The following is a 25375-nucleotide window of genomic DNA, read 5'->3' as shown; positions in this document are numbered from 1 at the left end:
GGAAACATCAGAAGAGATTGGACTTGATTTCGGATATGTGCTATATGTCATAAAGTCCTTGTATGGTGTACTAGAAGCAGGAAATCACTAATTTGGAATCTACTACAATCACCATAGGGATAGGCTAAATATAACGCAATCTATATATAATCCCTGTTTACTTTATTCCAATAACAACATCAGCATCGTAGGATTACAAACCGATAATATTCTTATAGTTGCAGACAAAAGATTTGTATAATTAGAACAAGAGTAGTTGGAGAAAGCTGGATTTATGGCTAAAAATAGAGAGCAATTCACTGAAGATTATTTATTTAAGTTTAATGGTAGTTTAATCACTTTTAAGGGTAATAGAATCTATCTGAATCAGAAAAAACAGTGTGATAATCTCCGAATGGTTATGCTAGGGAGTGTTGATATACGGGGAATGAGGGGAAAAATTCAAAAGAATATCACTTCGAAGAACCAATATGTTGCTCAACGTGCAAGAGGTGCGTATATCGCAACAGTATGTCAACCAGAGGCATTATACCATCTTTCAGTTGCTGCTCAGGTAGTAAATCCGAAGGAAGAAGATGCTATTAAGCTCAATAAGGTTATCAAATGGCAGATGGATAATCCAAAAAGAGGATTAACCTTTATACCTCTCGACATGGATTCTATCGATTTAGTCATCTTTACCGATGTATTCTTTGCTAACAATACTGATCTATTATCGCAAATCGGCTATATTATATGCCTTGTAGACAAGCACAGCAATACTAATATCATTTATTGGACATCGATCAAATGCAAGAGAATCACTAGGAGTGTACTAGCTTCTGAGCTATATACATTAATTCTAGGTTTTGATATCGGAGCTGCTATTAAGGGTACTATCAATACTATTCTCAAACCTAAAAAGCGAATACCACTCATGCTTTGTACGGATTCTAAATCACTATATGACCTATTAACTAAGCTCGGTACAAGCACGGAAAAACAACTCCTGATCGACATTATGGCTCTACGACAATGCTACGAAAATAGGGAGATCACAAAGATTAAATAGATTGACAGGAAGTCGAATCCTGCGGACGCCATAACTAAAAACGGTGTATGTCAAGCTTTAAAAGACTTGATTGATACTAATAAAATAGTCATTAAAGTAATGTATTAGGTGGAAAGAGAATAGTGAAAGGGGAGCTAAGGGAGTAGGAGTAGAACACTGTGCTTAAGATTGAATAATAGACTTAGGCTTAAAGCACATAATCCATTCAACTTAAGAGTTGCCAGTGTCAAGATATCGATCATGTGATCTAAAAGGGCACTATATTGCACTAACGTATGTACTAACGTATGCACTAACACTAGCACTTCTACTATATTAAATACTAGCTTCCCATAGTTAATAATGATCAAGACAAATAATACAATCAATCATATTGATAAGACTGAAGTACTTTACACTTTAATCAACACCAAGTTGATACCAATACAATAACATCATACCTCGTACAAGCACCCACCCAGATCATTGCAGCTATAGGCACGGCTTATCGCACACTTTTAAGCTTTCGAAATGGCCGACATTACGGCATTGAAAACATATTACGCAACCACCAATTATGAATCTCGACCTCTCTTTCCTCATTTCATTGGGTCGAGACCAGAGCAAAACTTCACATGATACATGTTGATCAAAAAAGTTTCGCGTGCACGCTTCAGCAATCTCGCTCGCTTAACCACATCCAACTCGCGTAAATTACCCCAAAAAAGGCCATGGTGTCGGAGATGTATTGAGTCTGTAACTTCGGCGTCTATCATGTAAGGAATCAAATCTGCACAAACAATACATGTATATCGAGGTTATTGATTCATAATTTGAATCCCATGTACATATTTTAGCTTGCAATACAAAAACTTCGAGGAATTACATAAGATTTTCATTGGCTACATCAAAGTTTGGTGGGGTAGCTAAGCAATCGCGGGGTTGATACCATGAAACTGAATGCCCTGAAAATAAGATCTTACAATTATAAATGAATTTATGGGTTTCGAAAGTACTGTAGGAATTTTGATATGATAATGTGCGTGAGATTCGTGCAATAAACAAGCACGATGATTTCAATACTTCAATGATTGCAAGAAAACATTTGTGGATGGATCGAGGTACTTGTGAAATGACGTGAAAAATGATCTTCTACTGTGACTAGTGCTTAAAATCAGAAGTAGTAGACAGACCAAGAAGTTCCAAGCTGTCTAGTGAAATTTCTTAGCACAATAGGAAGTCCAAATAGAAATCTCAAGCTATATATATGAGAGATTTTAACCTTAACCCTTTTTCTTTCTTAATCCGCAATACCACCGCATACCCACTCGACTTTAGATATCAGTATCATAACTATTTATCTTCACTTGAAATAAACAGATTATACTATCAATTTAACCACCATCACGACAAGAATACGGACAACAATGACAACTCCAAGTCCAACAGTAGAAGCAAAGGCTAAAGTTCCAGCCACACTCTCTTCTTTAATCGAAACAGGAGCAATGTTTCCAATCCAAAAATCAACAAAAATAAAGCTCCAGTTTAAAAACAAGAAGCCTGCCTTGCCTAACCTTCTGAAGATCCACCAATTAGCGCTATTTCTTCAGGAACAATGTCATCGACCGAGAGATCGACGGAGGTAGAGAATCTGCTCAAGAAAACTGCCTCTACCCGCCCTTTTACATCGCCACCAGAAAGTCAGCGTGTGCATGATCAGCCTTCTTTGAAGTCTTCTTCGAAGCCTACCTCTTCTTCCTCGGACCTTGCCTCCTCTACAATCAATGCCCCTCTCTACCCATCGCCGTCGACCCAGAACCTATTCGTTCAAGGTGGGGACGAGAGTTACGCCAGACGGAGAAGGCAAAACAGGGGAATCCCGGAAACAATGCAGTAGCACAGAATGCAGTTGCAAACATTGCAGGCCAAAAGAGAAAGGCTACTAAAGCTGCTACCTCCCGAAGAAGCGAGTTAAGTTTGCGGATACCGACAATCACGAGTCCGCAGAGACCACTAGGCCACACAGCGCTACAGTGGCTCAACGAACACGCATCAGAATTGGAACGCGCTTCCCACCCCTACGACGCAGGGCTCGAGTGCAAGCAGTACTTGAAGCATCGAGAGAAGCTCAACACAGGGCCCAGATGTTAGTATGGCAAGAAGAGCAAGAAGCAGAGAACCGTAAATTAAGAACTAAGATGGGGAATGCTCTCCGGGCCTGGGAAGCTCTCGAGAGACAGAGAGAACTTGAAGCCCAACAAGCAAACATAGGAGCTTTCTAGACACTGAATACGACGAACGCCAAAGGTACTGCCTCCAAAATGACGTACAACAAAACTGCTCTTTCTCAATTGGCCATCGGTTTCATGCACCTAGTATGACCGGCAGGTATGATTCATAGCCACAGAAAAGGAAAGCGCTAGCTGGTTTAGCATGTACGACTGCAATTTGTCATTGAGGTGGCCTACAAATACTCGAAATTGTTGGGGAAATAGTAACGTGTTTTCGTTGCCCCCGAAAAATTTGTTTTCATGATTTATTGCGTTGATTATTTTTGAATTTTTATGGAGGTTTTGGTAAGGGCATACCTTCCTGATTAATTTGGATCTGGAACATGTGGACCCCATGTTACCTGACCTTCACAGCGCCCAAGTTGGGAATGGTTTTGTTTGATATTTTCGGCCGTATCTATGAATACTCGGTTCTCAATGGGTTTTCTGGTACATATATTGTAATTTGTCGAATCATATCAGCGAAGGACTCTTTTTAGCGGAATTGTCTACAAAGCGGGAGTGTATAAATGGAAGGATGAGCGTACAAATGTAGTTTTGCATGTTATATAAAATGGGACAATTGGAATGAGCGTACACATGTAGTTATGCATGTTATATAGAATGGAAAAATTGGAATTATACAAATGAATCCCGTGAAGTTAACCCAAATATAAGTGACTGGTGAGTTCCAATCATAGCCCATATTGATATCAGAGCACCTGTGAAAGAAGTGGAATCTTATGCGTCTGAAGATGGAAGGCACAACTTGAATCGTATGAATAGTTGTATTTACATCAGAGGATTGAAAATAAAAATCTGGCAAATTCGCATAGTGCGTTTTGGCATATGTGCTTTACCGAAATTGAGTGCAGAGCTTCAGCAATTATCTCTATCTAGTGGGCAAAAATGCAATGAAATATAGGAAATTTGTATGAAATTTTACGATTGAACTTGCGACTCCAATATCACCATTTCATACATCATATCTCTCATTTTCGTTCCCATTGTTGTATTCACAGTCATCTGAGCTCAAATAGGCCTTAGTTCGAGACGACGTCAAAGAACTCTTAAATATTACATAAGCAGATAAGATAAGCAAGCGAGGCTGAGGAACCTCATGGAAAGGACAGCTTTTGGACTTGGGTAATTATTTTAAGGACACACATACAACCCATCATAATTGCGACCAGCAAAGTCCTGTCGACAACTTCTCAACTCAAGAATCTTGACTATCAATCAGACCATCGCAATCGACAACATGGAGGAAACTGAGACTTTTACCCTTTTACCATTACATATCGATTATCAATCGAAAGCCCTGTCCACCTCCTCCAATTCCAAAGCCCTCAATGAAGAGTTAGAAGAAATCAATACACTCTGTCGCACTCTCCTTGCGATAGAATCACCAATCCCTCCTCCACCTGTTCCCGTAAACCCAAAACGTTCCGCCGGAATCACCAAATTGCGAGAAGCAGGCAATGGCGAGTTTCGAAAGGGTAGACATGGAGAAGCTATAAAAATGTATACTCTAGGCTTGGAAATGGCATTAAAAAGACCACTTTGGGAACCATGTGGCTTGGTTAGAGATGAGGTGTCAGGATTGTATGCGAATAGAGCGCAGGCGCATATGGCGTTGCAAAATTGGGTTGAGGGGGCTTTGGATGCGGAGAGCAGTGTGGAGGCTAAGAGGGGTGGAAATGCGAAAGCCTGGTGGAGGAGAGGAAAGTGTTTGATGGAGATGGGTAGGTTAGATGAGGCGAAGGAGTGGCTTGGACGGGGATTGGAAATGGAGAATAATGAAGGCGATCTGGTGGCTTTGTTGAGGGAGATTGAGGCGAGGGAAAAGAAGACGTTACATGTTTAATTTGAATGGTATGTGGATGGAAATGGTATGGGGATATCTATGGCATAGAGATATGGAGTCGAGGCGTTCTTTTGCTGGGTTCAGGGACTCATTTACTTCTAGCATGTATATGAATTAAAGATCGGGTTGACTTGGCTGGGAGTCCAGTATGCAATACTCGCAGAGATTTATGCTATATGCTTCCGAAAGTTTGAGAGTGAAGAACGGCATTGAAATATCACTCTGTCTGGCCATTGATTACTTGAGCAAATTTAGTTTTGAATCTTTACACTTACACACAAAGAAGTCATTCTTGCTTCATATCTAGGAGATGAGCCTGAGCGAGTCGGGGTTGTATCAAAATTGTAGTGACATTCTATATCCTATTAATTTATATGTACTTCCGATTCAACAAATCCCAATAATCATTATTATTTCAAGTCGCCACTCAAATTTGCCAAATATCAAGCATCTCCAGACTCCCGTAAACACATTCTACACTGCCTCTGAGATTCATATTTCAGCCTACACCCCCAAAAGCACGAGTAACCTCTCAATGCCCAGCCCCATTTCCGTCCCTACCTCTGTCTTGATCTCGTAAGACTCTCCACCGAAGCCCCTCCATCGAACGCTTGAAACATCTGTTCTCGTTCCTCGGGCACCAAATCCCATTTCAACATATATTCCACCAACACACGTTCAACACTCGATCCATCCGTTGAGAGTGCTTGGTGCTCCCGTGCACTCAGTAACCCATGTTGGTCCGCAAGTGCTATTTCTTCCAACTTCAGTCTATGGAATATATCCTTGCGTTGGGCATTATTCGATTCGTCATATGGTGGCTTGAGATCGATAGTATCCAGCTTGGCGATTCCTCTCGCAATATTCTTAGCTAGGTGAAGAATCCGTGCTGTAGAATATCGGTTGTCTTTCAACGCAGCAAGCATATCCCATTTTTCATCGAGAAAACTGATCTCCGAACCGAAATATTCTCGAAGAGTCTGTGATGTGACATCTCCAAAAGTGGATGCCGCATCGATCGTTTCCGCAGACGGAAATGGATAATAACTCGTTCTCGTAACAAGATACTTGACACACTCTACATCACACCTCACACTCATTTTCCAGTCTCCAAACCCCCGACTCAATCCCTGGATGATCACATGCATGAAAATATCCATCGGACACAATCCTAACGCTTCGTGATACTCATCAATCGGCGACTCCGACAAGTAATCTTTCCACAGCAACACGTAATGCCACGCCTCTCTCGCATCCAACCCATCTTCTCTCATCAGTCTCAAAATCTCCCGGAATCCATACGATGTATTCGCAGAATAAGCAGCCAGGATCTCCTCGTCGGATCGGGGACTTCCACTTACATCTCCAATGGAACGCGCGCTGGTAGATGCGGGGATTAATGTGTAGTTTCCCAGGCGAGAACTCCATTCTTCTGGAATCCGGGAATCGATTCTCGTAGCTGAATTTTCGAGGTATAGCTGCCATTTGCCTAGATGATCGAAAACCGAAATGGCAGGCTTCTGGGGCATCTCTATTCTATTGGCATTCGCAGCATCTAATTCTCGCTGCGCCCGCGGCAAGAGATTGCTTCGATGGGCGGGAATCGTATCTCGCGCAGCCCCAGTAGATAGCGCAGCGAGTTGTCGCTCCAAACGCAGATTCTCATAACTGGTACTTGGTCGTAAGCGCGGTGCACGCGAGAGAGTATTCGCGTTCTCTAGAATGTAGGGCGATATATCTCTGCTTTCTATCGGGAGCCCAGCGCGGATTCTCGTTTCAATTAGTCGTAGCTCGGCTCTGCGTCTGGCGAGTTGGGTTCGCGTAGTGATGTTTGACATGTCGTCTTGATATCCGGCTAGGATTTGAGAAAGATCTGGGAGTTCACTATTGTCGTGCGGCGAGATGTCTCGTGGGATGTCACGATTTACGATGGTCGACTCGGGATTCGGATGATTCCTTGATATTTGATAGGCGGCGAGTTGTTCTGCCATTGATGGTTCGGCATCTCCATAGTTTTCAATACTGCTCTGTCGTGATAGTGGTCTTGTTAAATCCAGGTCAAGATCGATATCTACGTCCTCCACTTCGGCATTGACTCCACCATTCGATGGAATCTCAGGTCTCGTCAAATCAGTACCCATAATTTGATCTCGCACCCTACCGACTTGTGACTCTAAGTCAATGAGTAGATCCTGTACAGAAGGACGAACATTCTGTGCTTCAATTACAGATGGTACTTCTGGAGATAAAGAAGCCAATTCTCTTCGTTCTTGAAGCTCAAAAAGATATCTTTGACGGACATTTCGCACCGACATCTCCATCCGAAATAAGCTACGATTAATTTCCGATCGATTGGGTGCTGGTGAATCGGCCGTGTAATATGCATTGGCCGGCTCAAGACTGGGTAAAGCTGGGAGTCCGCTTCGAGCTCTCCTAGCTGCAGCTTCTGCATTGATATCCTCCTGAACTGATGAATCTGAGTTGTTCACAGGATTGAGAAGTGCCCGGCGTTGAGGAAACGAAATAGTGCCGTCTTGATTAAAGGCAACAACTGGTGGTCTTGAAGTGGCATTCCCAGAACTTAGATCTCTGGCTTCAGAATTAGCGGCCTGAGATATCGATGAATTGGCAGCTTCGACTCTATCATCTGTGATGACACCTCTCACCGGCTCCCGCACTTGATTCTCCCAGGTTTGAGTCACCAAAATTGTCAAAATATCACGTATTCCTGCACGCGAGTCGGGACTGGCTTCACGAAGTCGCTGGCTTTGAAATCGAATCTGAGCCTGGAGATCGCTGTCCGAATCTATACCTGTCGAGCCTCTATTCTCAGGCTCGACTACAGATGATGGGGCATTCCTGAGCGATCGAAGCGAGGTTTCCTGTTCTACTCTTTCTCTAGCCATATTATCCTGGCCTCCCGTCAGAGTAATAAGCCGATCATCGCCGCTTACCCGATTTCCGTATGGTGATGGTGAAGGCAATCCTGGACCTGGTCGCCCTGTTGTTGGGCTTGGGCTCAGAGGTGCTAGTATCGGGTGTCGCCAATGGGGACTGGTGAATTGTCCTACAGAGTCTTGATAGCGATAATGTCTTCGTTCAGGACCTGGTGCTGGTGCTGGCATCGACCGCGTTGTGGACGTGGATGAAGAACTGAAATCGGAGTCTTCGTCTGCGTTATTTAAAGTATGCCTCTGAGATTCTGGCGCAACCGTCTGGGATTGAGCATGTAATGGGTGAACGTGCTCTTCAAATGAGCGTTGACGCGCAAGACGGTATGCAGATATATAGTTGAGGATCGTACTTTGAGGAAGAGATGTGATGTGAGCTAGAGTTAGATTAGGCTCTAGGTTAGGATTGAGATGGAGGGGTTCGAGAGATTGCGTGGATGCTGATGTTGAATCTGGTGTGTATGATCTCGTGTGTGGAATGTTCGTGACAGTTGAAGCGGATGATGAAGCTACAGTTCTTGGTGTTCGTGTGCGTCCCCTTTGCTTATCCTCGCTCTCGTCATCTGCATTTTCATCAACTGGATTTCTATCCATCGTCGCATCCATACTAGCCAGGCCCGCAGATTCTGAAACTGTGTGTTGTTCTTCCTCGTCGAAGGAGGTAGAAGGATGGAGTATTGGTGTAGATGGGAGATCAAGAAGATCCTGAGAGTCGAGACCTTCTGGGTGGAGACTTAGTGATGACATTCTAAGTTACGAATAAGTTGTATATTGATTCTGCTAGAAAATGGTAAATATTGAGACTTTGTAATAACTTGATAGTTGATACTTTTCGTGTAAGCTACAATGTCAAAGTATTGATTGATGTTTTTAATGAAGAAGAAGAGCAGACCCAAGAGATGCTTTTAAGCAAAGAGATATTGTATCTGGTAAGATCTGGATACGGTGATTAACACTAGTGTTATTCGAAATTGATATTCACTCTGAGGTTCGGGCACGAGAGTGAATTGGCTGTGTATTTCGAAGGCCGTATTTGTTAGGCGGCAGTATTCACATCTTAGTATTCGGTTGGATTGGATGACTGATCCACTGTATATATATATTCTTTTCAGATGCTACAATGGCTCGTTATCCCACGGTCAAGCTCCGTCATATGACAATAGCATAAATATAGAAATTACTTTCATTCCAGGAAATCTAGCTACAAGTTTTTTCTTTTCGGAGATAGATACAGACATACATGCAAATATCCAATAAAGTTGATTTCCGGCACAGCGCATCTCCAAAACTCCCAGGATTAAAAGCGCTGCAATTTTATTGCTAGACGATTAAATGCAATGAAATACAACGCAACAAAACACAGTAGGTATAAAATACATACATCTCAAATGCTTGGTATATGGAGTACACAAAAAAGAACAACCACATTCATCGTTTTCATTTTAATCGTTTCCATTTCATAGCATGGCTTTAAATACCAAACGTTTCGTCCCCCAAATCCGTATCATTTCTAACCAGTAGAACATTTCGACTCCTAGAACCCGCTAGTAAGCCACTTGCTTAATCTGACACACAAAATCTCTCTCGCACCCACTCCAAAATTTCTCATTATCTGTTTATCCACTACCCAAGATCAGCGGAGTCTCCGTACTTCTCCTACTAATTCTTGTTCTACTACTTTCTCCTCTTTCCCTATTCCTATTGTCGTCCCCGGGAACTTCAATCTCATCTTTGATCCTACTAGTAAGATATGCAGCGAATAAAGTACTGATACCACCCGCAGCCATAACAACCGCAAAACTTCTGTCTCCTGGGGTCCCACGTGGCTTTTGCATGAATTTGAAAATGATACTGCTGCCCAGTGTAGCGAGAATTTGAGGGGCTGCAACGGACATGTTGTGAATACCGAGGATGATGCCTGAGAACATTGTTAGCAATTGACAACAAAGAAGAAACATGCACGGAATGACAATGTAAGAGCAACTTACCAGCTTGATCTTCATCCAAATCATCCTCGCCAACTATCGATTGCTGGCGTGCTCTACGTACAGCATCACGTTTACTAACTTCAGCGCTGATGATAGCAAATGGTGCCCATAACGTCATAGCCCATGATACACCAACTAATGCTATTAAAATAGTGGCTGCTGTAATAGATCGTACAATGAGAGTTGAAAACATGCATGCTGCAAAAAGAAGATGGCTTATGAGCCATGCACGACGAAGGGTCAGGCCAGGGATGGCGAGATTATCCATAAATCGTGAGAAACGTGTTGTGTAACTTTTATGAGAGTATGTTGATGCGGCTGATGAGTGTGCATCGTAGGACGGAGTAATGAAGAATGGTAAGACGACATTGACAGTCAACGATGTAATAGCGTACATCAAAAGAGCGAAAGTTCCAACACGAGTAGCTTGCTCGTAGAGCTTATCGATTTCTGCTGGAGTCATGTCGGGATTTTCTCTTAGATATGGCTGAACATAAATATCACCGACATAGGAGCTCGAATAAAAAAGTTGAGGGAAAAAGCCAATCCAAGCGAAGAACTCCACTTCACAGACTTGACGAGTCAAAGGAGGTAAACGCCTGATGGAGGTAAAAACTTGTTTGAAGAACGGGATAAGTCCTGATTTTGCTTCAGGTGGAATTGGCTCGTTACTTGGATCACGTTCTTTGATGGTAACACTGCTTATGGTGACAGTGGTAGAAAGAGCCACGCAAGCCATTAGAGAAAGTATCTTGAATTGGGTATTTCCGAAAAACCATAGATACTTTGGTAGATCAATATAACCAGCGAGGTAAGCAACAATGTTACCAATACCTATGACACGGCTAGCGAATGAGTTCGCAGTTTCTAAAGATAGGAGTTAGCTCTTTTCAGGAAACATTACACGAGTGTTTCTAGTAACAAATACCTTGTTGGTGACTAGGGGCGCAATCAAGAATATAAGCTCTGATAGCAGCTTGTACTAAGAGATGTCAGTGAGTTCTCTACTATTAGTATATTGGCACAAACCTGTAGCTATAGCAAAATCTAAAATATAAACTAAGAGAACAGCGACAACGATGATTGAAACTTTGACGCCTTGAGATTCTTTGTCCGCACCGAATAACCCTAGAAATCCACCAACTATTTCTCTTACCCAAGCTAAGAAAACTAAAGACAGGACTGTAGCGACAGTACCTATGGCCATAAAGGGTCGTCTTTTACCCCATGGTGATCGACATCTATCACTTAGTATACCAATATATGGCTGGACTAAAGCTCCTGACATTGGTCCTGCGATCCATACTAAAGCCATTAATGACTTGCTCAGACCGAGTGATAGAAGATATGGTGTTCCATTGGACAACTCCACTCCCCAAGCCACTTGTAAACCGCCTATGCTGAGGGTCAAAAGTATCATGTACCATATCCCCTTTGTTTCTGAGAAAGTATCATTGTCATGATTTAATATGTTGCTGCCGTTAATGAGACCTTCTTCCTCTTCTTCCGATTCAGATGCAGACAAAAGCGGTGACTGTTCGTTTGCAGGTTTGTGGTCCTCCATTCGAGTATCTTGATCCTTCTTCGAGTCGGCACTCTGCATTTCATCATTCTCCTCCCCTCGAACATTACGTGTGTCACCTTCTGCCATATTCTTCGTTGTAAGAAAAGAGTACGAGACCCAAGTCGAGGATTCTGTTCAACAACTCTCAAATCCACTTTCGAGTTGACCGCAAGTCCGTGGAATCACTGCAGTTGTCGTTTGCTTTTGGAATTTGTTTGGAGTTTGCGGTCTGTTATAGTATGAATCAACAAAGTTGTCAATGGAGACGCAAGGCGCAATGACAACAAGGGGTCTCAGACATGAGTTGGTTCCTATGGGTTCTGGGCATCACGAGGCTGGAGTGGGCTGCTGTGCACGCGGATCAGCTTCGTCTGCTGGGATGGTCTGGTGGATCAGTGCGCAAAATCAAATAGGTATGAGGTGCATCGGAAAATTCGAGATCTGTACATGTGCGTGGTCAATACGATGTAACACAGCTTGACATGTTAGGATGATTGGAGATTGCGGAGATGAGTTGAACGAATTGTATTTTCTAGAACGAGGCTGCGAAATTCAAATATGAACAGTATGTAATGATTCAAGGTCCCTTGTCAACTGATGTGATGTGATGTGACGTGAAGGTTGATGACTAGGTGAGATGCTGTACCACTGCAAGTGACATAATTATGTAATCAGATCAGATATCTCAGCCTCACCAATCAAAGTAAGGCTGTGATGTACGTAACCAACCAATCAAAAGAAGAGACAGGAAACCTTCATAAGATCCGGAGCCTCTCAGACGTTATATGTACGATGTACATGTACAGAGGAAATGGCTGTGGATTCGTGGAGATGGACAAATCATACGAAGTATCAGGGAGACAGACGATGGGCCATAGCTCATGGTATACGCAATGAGAAACAAACGCGACATGACAATTTTATATCAATTTCATATGTAACCGCCCCCACTATCCATGAGTGTGAGTGCGAGTGAGAAGAACATCTCTACAAAGTATAACTGCCCGGTATGAGGGAATCCGGAGTTGAAGACGGTACAATGTGAACAATTGAACAGGAGCAAACATCAGACTCCTGGTATTTCAGTATAGAAGGAATTCGAATACAATGAATTATGTCTTCCTTTGTGAATGATACATTTTTTAAACAAACAATACGATATTTTATTCTGCACCATTCGCAAATTTGGATGCTTTGTCGTAATTGTAATATGATAATAAAAATGACAACCTGGCCAGAGAGATACTGCGTGCTAATCATAATAATATCATGTGCCTAGTAGGAAGTAGCTTCATCCAAGTAACACGGAACCGAATGTTTGACAATCTACCTACCTACTTCGTACTACCCAGTATCCATCTGCCTTTCCCTACCTACTCCACCAACTATCACCACCACGAAACCCACATACTTCAGAATTACTTCGTACATCCAGAACACCCCTCTTCACTCTCAAACTAATAGATATACATGCGTCGTTCTCTCGCTATTCGCTGCTCGTCTCTGAGCGACTGTACAGTCTTTCGCAATTCTTCCACATAACTTCGATAAAGTTCGCGATATCGCAATAGCTATCTAGATACCACTCCATCATGTCTGCGGCGATCGCCGGCTCCGTCTTTGAGCTTCTGAGTAAGTTTGCGATTCTGTCCATCAGGTTCGTTTGTGCGTCAGCTAATGAGTGTGGTTTAATAGAAAGACAATCCGAGGAAGAAGATCCCGACGGTATGCTATAGTGTTTCCAACATCAGAAGACAATCCCCAAATGACAACTGATCCCATTTCCATAGCACCCGATTCATCACAGAAGGAAATATTCTCATCATGGGCTCTCTTCATCTTGATTATGCTACTCATTGTAGCCCTCTTCACAAGTTACTTGCTTCAAATCAAGAAAGTTGAAGCTGTTCATGAAACTTCCATTTCGATCTTTGCTGGTAAGTTATGTTGATCGGGCGGTTCATAAGGTATATATTAACCAATTAGGTATGACCATTGGCTTAATACTTCGAGTCAGCGCTGGAAATTCTATACAAAGTCTTGTGAGCTTCGATGAACAGATATTCTTCAATCTTCTCCTGCCACCGATTATCCTGGCTTCCGGATACGAATTACACCAAGCGAATTTCTTTCGCAACATTGGTACTATTCTTACATTTGCGTTCGCCGGGACTTTTATATCGGCAATTGTGCTAGGATTGGTATTATGGTTGTACACGAGAATTCCCCTCGATGGGGTCAGTATGACATTCGTTGATGCTATATCTGTTGGAGCAACACTTTCTGCCACCGATCCTGTTACGATTCTAGCGATTTTCAACACCTATAAAGTCGACCCGAAACTTTATACAGTAATTTTCGGAGAATCGATCTTGAACGATGCTATCGCAATTGTCTTGTTTGAGACAGCGCAAAGATACAAAGAAGGTGGTAACGCAGGAACTTTGGGTCTCCTCAGTTTATTCGAAGGTATCGGCATTTTCTTGGCAGTGTTCTTCGGAAGCTTGATTATTGGAATCATCATAGGAATTGCTACAGCCTTGGGATTGAAGTACACATACGTCAGGAGATTTCCAAAGATTGAAAGCTGTCTGATTGTGTTGATTGCCTATGCCAGCTACTTCTTCTCTAATGGTCTTCATATGTCTGGTTTGTATTCCAGCAAATCCCTCATCCAAAGATCAACACTAATATGAAGTAGGAATCGTCACACTTTTATTTTGTGGAATCACCCTAAAGCATTATGCATATTATAACATGTCTCGCCGCACGCAACTTACTACTAAATACTTGTTTCAAGTACTTGCGCAATTATCGGAGAATTTTATCTTCATCTACCTCGGATTATCTTTGTTCACTGAGAAGGACTTACAATTTAAGCCGCTCTTCATTATAGTTACCGTCATTGGCATTTGCGTAGCCCGATATGCCGCCGTGTTTCCTCTCTCGAGACTCATCAATTGGTTCCTCAGATACCGTGCAAAGAAAAGAGGGCAGGAAGTCGCAGATGAACTACCCTACAATTATCAAGCAATGCTGTTTTGGGCTGGATTGCGTGGGGCTGTAGGTGTCGCCTTGGCAGCCGGAATGACTGGCGAGAATTCATGGGCATTAAAGGCAACTGTACTTGTGGTTGTAGTGCTTACTGTCATTATTTTCGGTGGTACAACAGCACGCATGTTAGAAATTCTCGGCATTCGTACTGGAGTGATCGAAGAAATCGATAGTGATGACGAATTCGATATTGAAGCTATTTCGGGCGGAAATTATTACAAACATTCCGGATCAGGAATTGGAAACGATCCACGACGAAGCAATGGAGCAATGCAGCTTGATGGTCTTGCTAGGCCAGGACATCGTAGAGAAGCAGAGCGTGGAAGCTATGCAAGCGGCAACGCTAGTCCAAATGTTAGATCAGCAAGTATGAATCGGAAGGGTTCCAATGCAAATGGGAGAAAGGAAAACGAGAGTGAACAGGATCTTCTTGGTAGGACCGGTAGCACAAGCGATGAAGGCTTTGATAGCGATTCATCTGATCTTCCACCACCAGCCAATCGACCACCGAAGAGAAGGCCATCGCCACCTCAGGATAGCGGTGATCTGGGATCACCTTACCCAACTTCAGGCAGTACAAGTCGTCCTGAAGCACCACATATTACTGCATCAGGCGCAATCAGTCAATTGCTGCATGGAACGGCCGAGGATCATGCAGCATGGTTCAAACAGTTGGATGAAGGATTTATCAAACCAAAGTTACTTCTTGATGGTGGTAAAGGTCCTCATGGTGGGCCAAGCGGAAGCTAAGGTCCAGTCTCATTACAGTGAACAACAATTTATTCAAAAGGCAGGATAGGGCAAGAATGGCGTTCTTTGGTGTACAAGAGGAGTTGGAATTTTGGCAGTCAGCGATTGCGTATGCATGTATGAGAATTAGATAGAATTTCCGCCCGATACTTCTTATGATATAATCATCAGGGAAGAAATAGAATAGTATTTGTATCGCAATGAGTTTTTGGTTTGTGTCATTTTTACATGCAAACTTGGAGACCGGGGTTGGATTCTGTTGCCAAGAGTTTGGCTCATCTTGATATACGTATGGATTGTAGTCCAACATCATTGCGTCAAACAACAGGATAAATCTGGTGATATATGCGTCCAGCCGTACCGATATTCAATCAACAGCCAACAATCCCTCAATTACACTTCATGCATGTTACACAATGAGAATGACTGTTGAAAATAGGAGTATGGTGTAGGTGTGGCTTATTTACTTATTCGCCTGGATAAATACACTACCGGGATTAGTAGTCTCGAAAGTCTGCATAATGCACTTCAAGGAGAGGTGGATGATTGGGAAAGCGAAGAAAAGGGGTAATAGCGAGGTACCTACATAGGTGGCTTGGGGAAGATTAAGTGGTGGTATTGATACGAGGGAGAGGGAATAGGATGCTCTTGTTTTATACTTTTAGGATCTAGCTTGCTATATGCAAACTCGGGTACAACTATCTTAGATGATATATACATTATTACTAATTGATTGGATAGCTGGTCAGACTGTGAGTTTCTGTGCGGGGTGGTCAAATGATTTTTTTTTTCTTTCAATATTCTTTGCGTACTCGTTGTGTGAAGGCAACAGTGTCTTTACCTGATAAGTAAGAATTTGATCACATTCATAGGATAGAGGTTCGTTTTTTAATCTTAATCTTTTAATTCATTACTACTCGAGGTTCTAACTAAAATCTGAACTAATGTACAAAAATAAAGTTCTCTAATTGTGACTAATAATACTCAAGCCGTTCTAAACTTTCTATCCTCTATTCCTAGTACCATCCAGTGATGCTTCCAAAATTCCATTATTCATTTCTCATTCCATTTACAATGCATTATGTCTCCTCCTGCTCTCAGAATCCTCAACTTCCAAGTGATGAGCATCAGCGCCGGTTGTACCCTTCTCCTCCCAAACCATACTGTCCTCTCTCTTCTCAGCTGACAAATCTGCTCCTTCATATCCAATCTTGGTGGCACTGAATCCATCAAGTTCCTTTGCGCAGACAGTGTTGAGGTAGATTGGGAATGCGAAAGCGACGAAGAAACCGATCAATGGAACAGTCATGGCAATATGATAGCCCTTCTTATCGGCAAGAAGACCAGTGAGAGCGGGGAAGAGAGCACCACCTGAGACGGCGGCGACAATCCAAGAAGAACCTCTCTTAGTGTGGCGACCAAGACCACGAATCGCAAGGGTGAAAATTGTGGGGAAGATGCAAGATTCGAAGAAACTGATTAAATTAGTCGCTGATTTCATAATGGGGGAAAACGAGGGAACTTACAGAACAATAGATAACATAGCAACACCAGCCTCGCCCTTAACACCAATAGCAACTGAGATGAAAACCATAATGGCAGTCATGAATATCATGAGTACATAACGGGGTTTGACAATCATCATCATACCAGCGGCGGCAAATCTACCAATTGCAAAGAGACCTTGAGCAATAGCAAATCTATCGGTAGCAACTGCCGAAGAAAGTGAAGCACTCTCCTCAGCATACTTGATGAAGTTGGCTGCAACACCTACTTGAGCACCGACATAACAGAATTGAGCTGCAACACCGAAGAAGAGCTTGTATTGTCTGCGCATGGGTTTCTCTTCGAATCCAGTAAGACCGGCGGATTGTTCGCCTTGGAGTGCCATATCAGCATCTGTGATTTCTGGAAGCTTGCTGAAGAAGAATACAACAGCGAGGAGGAAGACGAAAGCGGCGATACCGAGATAGGTCCATTGAACTTTCGATAAATCTTCACCTTCACCCTCTTTGAAGAAGACTCTGGAAGCCAAAAGAGGGGCGACAACTGAACCGACCGCCTGGAACGCTTGAGAGAGTTCGAGACGGAACTCTGAAAGACGAGGAGGTCCGCAAGTGGCGATGAATGGATTTGCAGAGGTCTCAAGAGTACTGAGTCCGGAGCCGACAATGAACAAACTTCCACAGAAACCGGGGAAGGATCTGTAGACTGCGGAGGGCCAGAACATCAATGCTCCTACACCGTAGATGCAGAGACCGACGATGAAGGTCCATCTGTATCCGAATCTTCGTACGATCCATCCGGAATATGTTAGGGGACCGATGAAGTAAGCACCAAAGTATGCTCCTTGCAAACCTCCGGCCTTGGCAGCAGTAATGTTGAGTGCGGTCTGGAACTTTGCGTTCAAGACATCGAGTAATCCGTAGGCGAAACCCCAGAGAAAGAATAGGATTGTGACAAGGGTGATGGGGTAGATAGATTGTCTGACAGTTAAGGCTGCAGCGCCAGTCAAGCCGGTATTACCAACCGATCGATTGTCCATTACTTCGGCATTGGAAGGACGACGCTGTTCCAAGACATCTTGAACTTCGGGTTCTGTTTTCCTTCCGAACATGATTACGTCGTGAGTTGGTTTGAGGATGATATTGAAGAGTTGATACAAGTGATTGTATATGAGTTTGGATGTGGCGAGAAAGATGGGACAATGAAAGAGAAGAGAGCAAGAAGTATCAGTCAGATGAGACTTGTCGAACTGTCTGGTCTTCCAAAAAAGAGGATATTCTCTTTCCTATTTATCACCATCTGGAGATATCCCCAATGCCCACAATATCCCCAACATTGAAATTTTCGGTGAAATGCTCCTTGGCCCTTCTAGTCGCGCACAACCCGCACTTTCTTGCCTGCGCTAATTGATCAAGAGTTTCCAGGAAGTATCCGTACATAGATGGCGTGTGCTACTACCCGACTACACCAATTGCAGTTACAAATCCAAGACATTTCCTACCCTTAACGCAAAATGAAGACGCGAAAGGGGTTCTTCCCGATTCCCATTGTTGTGATTGGGTCACTAACCCAAAAGCGGGTCATAGATGTCTCTAGAGTTCGAAGGACTCGCCGCACCGCAAACACCAAGGGATTCGCGTCAATACACCCCCATGTCTGGAGTAACTACCACAAGTCGAGCATAATTCCCTCGAGCATCCTTGTAGGAGAAAAGTTATATCCATATTTGAGGCTGTGCTATTGGCCAAGTCTTGCATTTCAGCGAATTTCCCCCGCACCCCGTGGTGCCCCGCGTTCTTTTAGACGCTTGGCGCAAAGTCTGTTTCCACTTTTTTTTCCATCATCACCATGAACATGGCATTTAAATTCCAAATGAACGAATTTCAGAAAGTTTGAGGAGATCGAGAATCTGCGCATCGGATTGATCTCTACCGAACCGCGTGATTTGATTGGTCTCCATGTTCCCCACGGCGAGACCGGTGCCACGCATGAGGCTCTCTGTCGAAGAATATCTTGGCCCGGACTCGCCAGGGCCAAGAGCTTTACTTACTTGCTTGGCTGGAAATAGTTTAAAATTTTCGGCGAAATTATGGATTCGTTGCTTCACCAAACATCATTAGGCTTGTTAGGAGAGAATTGGCATGCATCAATTGAGCGATAGAAAATGATCTCGAACAATTACCTTTCGATAGATATCGACAACACGGTACGCATTGACACTTTGTTCTTGAGGAGAAAGTTAGAGTTTCCAAATCAGCATTCCAATCTGTTATCTCACGAGCTAGAACACACTAAGAAGAATGTCATTTAAGAAGGCCAAGTAATTGCTTAAAAGTGGTGGTAGATATTGTATTTCGTTCTAGCCTCTGACCTAGCGATGAGGTCAATATTGCCCAGAGATGTGGCCACCACAATCTCATATCTAGAGTCAACAGATTCTTGTTTGTCAGTCAGTTGACATACTACATGACAAGAAGGCGACAAAGCTTTCATTTTCGTTCGATAACATACAAAACCTTCTCTCAAGCTCCAGTGCCATGCTACTCATTACCCAGTGATTTGATACAGTTTTTCGTCTCAAATGGCTTTCTTCTAGCTCCATGTGCATGTCCAAGTCCAAGTCCCCCAAACCCCATCCAGTTCCCCAGATTACCTCCTCATTTTGACCAAAGCTTCGCGACAAATCCTTCGAGACCTTTCTTTCCATCTCTCCTCACAAAATCGCGATACTTCTCCAATTCTATCTCGTATTCGTCTTTCATGTCTTGGTATGCGCATTCTCCGTCCTCATCTGTTCTGAAGTATCTTTCAAACTCCTCTCCAGACCATCTTCTCAGCTTATCCTTCATCTTCAGGCTCTGGCGCGCAAAGACTGTGTATTGAAACTTTTCTTTCTCATAATACGGCTGCTCATAAAAGAAAGCCATAGTTCGACGCCAACTAAGTATGTCGAGAAAGCGAGTGCAGTGCTTGCTGGCTAGGACGAAATCGGGATGAAAACCAGCGTACATGCGTTTATAAACTTCCACGTCCGTCCGCTTATACTTCCCAGCAATATCTTGGTATAAAAGCGCGTCTGCGATGGCGTTGCCAATGTTGAGTAGTTCCTCTCCAGACCCTGCGATCCTGATCTGCAGCGTCGAATCCATCTTCATCTTTTCCGTCGATACTTTGTGAGTTCGTATCTGGGCGCCGATTTTGAGGAATGGTTTTCATGAGGTTTGCCTCTCTCGTCAGGGTTTCGACTTGGTCTTCTAACTCGCGGACTTTTTTTTCAGCTTCGCGCAACTTTTGCTCTTTGTCGCGCAATTTTTGGTTGTGGATATTGTGGAAGATTCTATCTGATGCGACAAGTCGATCTGTGACTGTACTGCATCCTATACAAGGTCCAATGGGTAACTGGCCAGGAGTATTCATACTGAGGATAGATAAAGGTGGAAGTGTCGTTGGTTGGTAGAGTGGTTGGTTGGATCAAATTTGCTGAAGATATGTGTCAGAGACTTTGATGCAGCACAACGGCAGACGTGACGCGACTCAGGTATTGTGAAAATAGAAGAACTTACGTATTGAATTTGACGCGCCTCCGAAAAAGGTGAATCGATAAATGCGAGAAGGCCAAAAAATATATTGAGGTGATTGGGCCAAAAGTGAATTTGAGTGAATTGATCAAATTATCTCTGGCTGAGCTGTTTTATTTGTAAGTTAACTTGAGATTATAGTCCGGACAACAATATTGGATGATATAGTTTCCAATGTAGAAGCTATCCAGAAACATTCTGATGACTTCGAAGAGTATCAGACGCGAATACAATCAAGTCGCCATGATATTGCTTTCATACTCGATTTTGTAATCTTGCTATGCGTATCTTCCAAAATTCTCGCAGTATTGAAGTCAAGGAGGTTGGAGAGAGACACACGGTTGTCTTGAAAGTCACAGGTCTGTCGATAAAAGAAAGTAATATGAATGGAATCAAAGACAGATAAAAGATTGTCGCTAACAGGAGAAGCTAATAAGTAATGTTCAAATGGATTGCTTCATAGGAAAAGAGGAGTACTATCTTCAACAAGATAGATGAGTATGAATGACTAAGATGATACACGTTGTTCATTCCTTCCTCGGGAGTTTAAAATTCAAACTTAGATCTAAATTGATCTCTCATTCAGCTCTATCAGACCTCAGCATACAAATCGTTCTTCAAGAAAGGCTCAGGATGTATAGATACATCAGTGGCTATCGTATCTTGTGATTTAATTGTTTCTGAGGTTTCCTTGATGCTTTTGAAACTCTCTTAACCTCAGCTCTGTCTTTGTCATTTGTTGGGAACTGTCAATATCAACAGTAAACGCTTTTTCCTGAATCAGACAAATGTCTGAACTTTCCTGTCTATCTCTGAATTTCAAATCAGAAGCATGCTATCCTCCAATTTATTGGATCTCTAGATGGTATTTTGTATGACCGAGTGGTCATTCTTCCTCTGTTTACACATACCTAGTCGGCGTAAATATCATGATTGTAGGATTAGAAATTCTGACTCGCCATCTATTTTATCCGCTGCAGAAATATCGCAACACTTCATCTACCACTTAAGCTTCCTTCGGATAGTCCATTATTTCATCTCCGTGGTATATCACCCGCTTGAAGAGGCGTATTTGTCGACCCAAACTCTTTTCATGGCCGCACTTCTCCCCTGGTAATTCCGTATTGCTTCGCAAATCCTAAGGAATCTATACTTATAAACCAGGGAAGATGAAGTCTCAGTATGTCAGATTGAGTGGCCAAGAGCTTGAGTGCTCAAAGCTCTTTCTCTTGTTTAACTTGGAACTTCTTCACCTTCAAAACCTCTCTAGAAATTAGATGCACCAGCTAGTTTCGTCAAATGCGCTTGGAAACATATTGACAATGTAGACTGTGAACCTTATTCTATTTCTAATTATGCTTGGTTCTATCATTCTAATAAATTGTTCGGTCCACGATCGAATCCCCCATGTTTTGACCGTTATGTCCGAGTTTCATATAACTAATTAGCATTAAGTGTGTGAAGATAATGAAATTCTGACTTACCAATCCGATTTTCGGCGCCTTTTCTCGTATTCTGCAGTTTCATTGTACTCAGAACATATCGACAAGAAGATAGGATCCGAGGTAGATTCTAAACTTTCATCTCCATCGACATGACTTTGAGATGACGTAAGTAGTTGGCGCTCTTCCATTCCTTCGATAGTCCACATGGTCTTCTGAAAATTCCGCTCAAAAGCTGTACCGAAAAGGTGGACAGTCTTGAACTTCTTCATTTCATATCGCATGTCAAGAAGCTTTTGTATTCTTGGAGAGTCCTTGTGCTTGGCGAAGGTCTCAATGCTAATACCGTACCAGAGCCTAAACCATTCGTCGTCTCCATCAGTTGGACTTAATTCTGTCCTTCTCAATACAGCAAGACAGCTGATTACACAGAATTATTAGCCGACATTCTCATATGGCTGATGCTAGAATAGAAGATACAAACTTACTTTCCACCATGTGCAGCAAGATTTCCCTGATCTATGATCTCCTCGTTGCGTGCTCTGGGATGCTTACACCACTCAAACTCGCGAGCCAGGACACTTTCAGCAAGATCGCGATACGGAAGATGCTCCTTCTCGACTTCCATGATTCGAGTTTCGCAGTTTTTATTCAGAGCGTTGATATCTGTCTCGAGTTTCATGATTTGAGCTTTGTAACTCGCATGCAGGGACTCAATAGCCTTCTGGTGAGCGTCTTTGAGCTTGTCTTGCTTGATTTTTTCTTCCGTGCGCTTTATATTCGCTTCTTCTTTCATACCATCTATTAACTTGCCATGAGATGCTATCAACTTTTCCTGGCAGTTTATCGTTTCTATTTTCGGTGCCGATAATTCGTTCCTGAGACTTGTAATCTCTTCGTGCTTCTTACAGCCCATCTTATATTGATACTCAGACTGGCAGTAAGTTGCTTGCAAGATTTCGATGGTTTCCAGATATGAATACGAAGTCTGCCACTTTCTGACAAGAACTCTGTAGTCCTATAGAATGATATCAGCATTTGGTACACGGTCCACTACATTCTTTCAACATATTGGAAGACTCACCGAAGGACCGTTTTTTTAACTTAACATGCTGGTTCGCACCATCTTGGGTAGAGAATATTGCCAACCCCTTTTTCTTTCAACCTGCATTGTGTTGTATTCTACCCCCACTGACGTCACGCCGTTATCTGTATTGAAGTAAAACCCTGTCAGAATGCCGACATCGTTTTGGGTGAGTGACAGAGAGAGAACGGCTAGATCTATTTTCATATATTTTATCTGAGCTGATTGTAATACACAGTGCTCACAATCGGCATTCGCCTTGTCTGTAGAAGCACTAGGAATACTTTTTTCGATGTTTGAAGGCTCTGGTTTTACTTCAATATCTTTAGACATGTTCTTTCGCTGCAGTTCGAGTATCGTTGCTGTTAGCCTTTCCACCTCGCTTAGATGGGTCAATCGTTCCTTGTCGAAATCTTGCTTCAATACTTCCGTAGTGATACATCCAGTTTGTATGACAGACTTGAGCTCCTTTACTGTTGCTTGTAGCTTCTCCTTCTCTATCTTCGAGACCCTGATCCCACCCTCATAATTCAACACATCATCTCCATATTCTCCCTAAAGCTCTGCATAAGCATGATTTTTGGTCTTTAGTTCTTCTCGTGTATTCTCTAAATTTGACTCGAATTCTTTGATGACAAGGTTTAATCCAGAGATTTCGACTTTTGATTGTTCACGTGTATTTCTGAGTGCATCCTGTGTATCCTTGAGCTTATCCTCTAGACGTCGCATTTCACTTCGCAATGCATTCGAATCCGTTTCTTGACTCTGGAAACAAGTTTGCAGTTTCTGGATCAATTCCATTTAATTATCAATGACGGGTGTCTCCTGGGTAGTTATGCCCTCTGCAATTGTCTCCATGACAGGTGTCTCCTCGGTAGTTGCGCTCCCTGCAGTTGTCCCCTTGACAGGTGTCTCCTGGGTGAAAGCTAATTTTGCATCGTTGCTGGTATCATTGCCAGCCTTTTTCTGGCTGCCATTCTTGTTGTTTCGTTTTCCCATTTTGAGTTTTTCAAAAGATTTATGGAATGAAGATGGTTTCTGAGTTGTTGATGATATCGAAAATAATGGAAAATATGGAAAAACCAGATTATCAAAAGATATTGTTAAGAAGTTAATTAATATTCCAGAGAAAGCATCTCCTAATTGATGTGCTCCTACTGCAGTTGATGATCTTGATACAGCTCCTGTTAACCGAGAATGTGCCTAGACCTTTGGTCCACATTAGTTTCAATAAGCGATGCTCATTCACAAATGTGGGTACTGTAGATATACAAATAATTGAAGTATCAAGTGTAATAATTATGATATCCTGAGATGTTAATTTGTAAGAAATAATAAACACTAGTCATTTCAGATTACACTACAGACTCTTGAGAGATTGAACAATAGCTCATTTGTAATTGATATAGATCTAGAGCTGTGGTTATAGAGATACATAAATAGTGACATTATATAAACCCGACGTTTCTTCTAATTGTTGTAAATCTTCCTTTGGTATCAGTATACTGAGTTAATCTAAGCTAGTTCATTATCAATCTTCGTTATTGACCAATCTAATACAGTTGATATACCTATGCTTTCAGGGATGAACTTGGAGTGAAACATAAAGAAGTTATGGTCAGAAAGCTACAATTATCAGTAAAGTTAAACTAGAATCTGAGCAATATCATCTGAACTCCCTAGTGAGTCTTCCATCCAAAGGTTATCTCTTAAGATTCATTGGAGCATTTTGTGGAATACAATGATCATTATGGGTAAACCCCACATTTAGGTCAGGCTGTATGCAAGTCTTAGCAAACAACTACGACAGCGGAGGAATCTACCCAGACCTTACGTGTTATTTGATCGTTATTTGTCTCCCTTCCTCTCTTAAATAGTGACTGCCGTTTCTTGGTTTTTTGCCAATTGATGAGTTATATTTGATTTAATTACAGTGCCATTGATCCAAGATTTTAATTCATAAAAGTGACAGACCTTTAATTACTACCTATTCCCTTCATAAAGATTAGCTATACTATATAGAGAAGACATTAGATTGAGCATGTAGGTCTATTAATAACGTCACTTCACTCCGTTCATATTATAGATGAGCGAAATTGAATGCAAAGATAGGTAGTTGAAGTATTTTATTCAATTAACAAGTTTCCAGAAATAAAGTAGTAGAGACAGAAATGCGTAGATGCATTGTGATATGGCCCCTCTGAAGATGGCCGTTATGCTAGTAACAGAACAGATATACCAAAGACATGTAAAACCAATAGTTCGCGAATTGAGTCTGCATTGTTGAGATC

At 42.4% G+C, this 25375-nt stretch overlaps 8 protein-coding genes across 8 annotated transcripts; 3 read left to right on the top strand and 5 right to left on the bottom strand.

Annotated features, from left to right (window-relative positions):
* Positions 1 to 2645: 2645 nt before the first annotated feature.
* On the top strand, positions 2646 to 3312 carry EAF02_006725 (uncharacterized protein; the record flags this gene model as incomplete). Its single annotated transcript, XM_038902773.1, has 2 exons — positions 2646 to 2923; positions 2979 to 3312. The coding sequence occupies 2 exons, from the start codon at positions 2646 to 2648 to the stop codon at positions 3310 to 3312; spliced, it is 612 nt and encodes a 203-aa protein (XP_038757094.1).
* Positions 3313 to 4561: 1249 nt separating this feature from the next.
* On the top strand, positions 4562 to 5167 carry EAF02_006724 (uncharacterized protein; the record flags this gene model as incomplete). The annotated part of the gene is made up of 1 exon (XM_038902772.1): positions 4562 to 5167. The coding sequence occupies one exon, from the start codon at positions 4562 to 4564 to the stop codon at positions 5165 to 5167; it is 606 nt and encodes a 201-aa protein (XP_038757093.1).
* A 557-nt stretch (positions 5168 to 5724) lies between these two features.
* Positions 5725 to 8865, bottom strand: EAF02_006723 (uncharacterized protein; the record flags this gene model as incomplete). Its single annotated transcript, XM_038902771.1, has 1 exon — positions 5725 to 8865. One exon carries the CDS (start codon positions 8863 to 8865, stop codon positions 5725 to 5727), a length of 3141 nt encoding a protein of 1046 aa, XP_038757092.1.
* Positions 8866 to 9252: 387 nt separating this feature from the next.
* EAF02_006722 (uncharacterized protein) lies at positions 9253 to 12264 on the bottom strand. Its single transcript, XM_038902770.1, has 4 exons — positions 11136 to 12264; positions 11035 to 11088; positions 10107 to 10973; positions 9253 to 10036 (listed from the first exon to the last, which is right to left on the bottom strand). Exons 1-4 carry the CDS (start codon positions 11755 to 11757, stop codon positions 9735 to 9737), a joined length of 1845 nt encoding a protein of 614 aa, XP_038757091.1. The 5' UTR covers positions 11758 to 12264; the 3' UTR covers positions 9253 to 9734.
* Positions 12265 to 13262: 998 nt separating this feature from the next.
* EAF02_006721 (uncharacterized protein) lies at positions 13263 to 15474 on the top strand (the record flags this gene model as incomplete). Its single annotated transcript, XM_038902769.1, has 5 exons — positions 13263 to 13302; positions 13366 to 13395; positions 13461 to 13607; positions 13657 to 14319; positions 14372 to 15474. 5 exons carry the CDS (start codon positions 13263 to 13265, stop codon positions 15472 to 15474), a joined length of 1983 nt encoding a protein of 660 aa, XP_038757090.1.
* A 1069-nt stretch (positions 15475 to 16543) lies between these two features.
* Positions 16544 to 18091, bottom strand: EAF02_006720 (uncharacterized protein; the record flags this gene model as incomplete). Its single annotated transcript, XM_038902768.1, has 2 exons — positions 16544 to 16949; positions 17001 to 18091. The coding sequence occupies 2 exons, from the start codon at positions 18089 to 18091 to the stop codon at positions 16544 to 16546; spliced, it is 1497 nt and encodes a 498-aa protein (XP_038757089.1).
* Positions 18092 to 19637: 1546 nt separating this feature from the next.
* On the bottom strand, positions 19638 to 20397 carry EAF02_006719 (uncharacterized protein; the record flags this gene model as incomplete). The annotated part of the gene is made up of 2 exons (XM_038902767.1): positions 19638 to 20098; positions 20151 to 20397. The coding sequence occupies 2 exons, from the start codon at positions 20395 to 20397 to the stop codon at positions 19638 to 19640; spliced, it is 708 nt and encodes a 235-aa protein (XP_038757088.1).
* Positions 20398 to 21931: 1534 nt separating this feature from the next.
* Positions 21932 to 24083, bottom strand: EAF02_006718 (uncharacterized protein; the record flags this gene model as incomplete). Its single annotated transcript, XM_038902766.1, has 7 exons — positions 21932 to 21998; positions 22043 to 22420; positions 22489 to 23018; positions 23187 to 23281; positions 23330 to 23639; positions 23721 to 23849; positions 23901 to 24083. 7 exons carry the CDS (start codon positions 24081 to 24083, stop codon positions 21932 to 21934), a joined length of 1692 nt encoding a protein of 563 aa, XP_038757087.1.
* Between the last annotated feature and the right edge of the window lie 1292 nt (positions 24084 to 25375).

The sequence above is a fragment of the Botrytis sinoallii genome (assembly GCF_014898435.1).
Source record: "Botrytis sinoallii strain Bc 23 chromosome Unknown BSIN_011, whole genome shotgun sequence".
Taxonomy (NCBI): Eukaryota; Fungi; Ascomycota; class Leotiomycetes; order Helotiales; family Sclerotiniaceae; genus Botrytis; species Botrytis sinoallii.
This window is presented reverse-complemented; position numbering and strand designations above follow the sequence as displayed.

Bases quoted from the DNA above. Each gene is read 5' to 3' on its own strand.
- EAF02_006722 (XM_038902770.1), bottom strand. From the start codon at position 11,757: ATGGCAGAAGGTGACACACGTAATGTTCGAGGGGAGGAGAATGATGAA. The intron at 10,974-11,034 runs GTATTTGTTACT...TCCTATCTTTAG, and splicing joins CGCCCCTAGTCACCAACAAG to AAACTGCGAACTCATTCGCT. The intron at 10,037-10,106 runs GTAAGTTGCTCT...CAATGTTCTCAG, and splicing joins TTTGGATGAAGATCAAGCTG to GCATCATCCTCGGTATTCAC.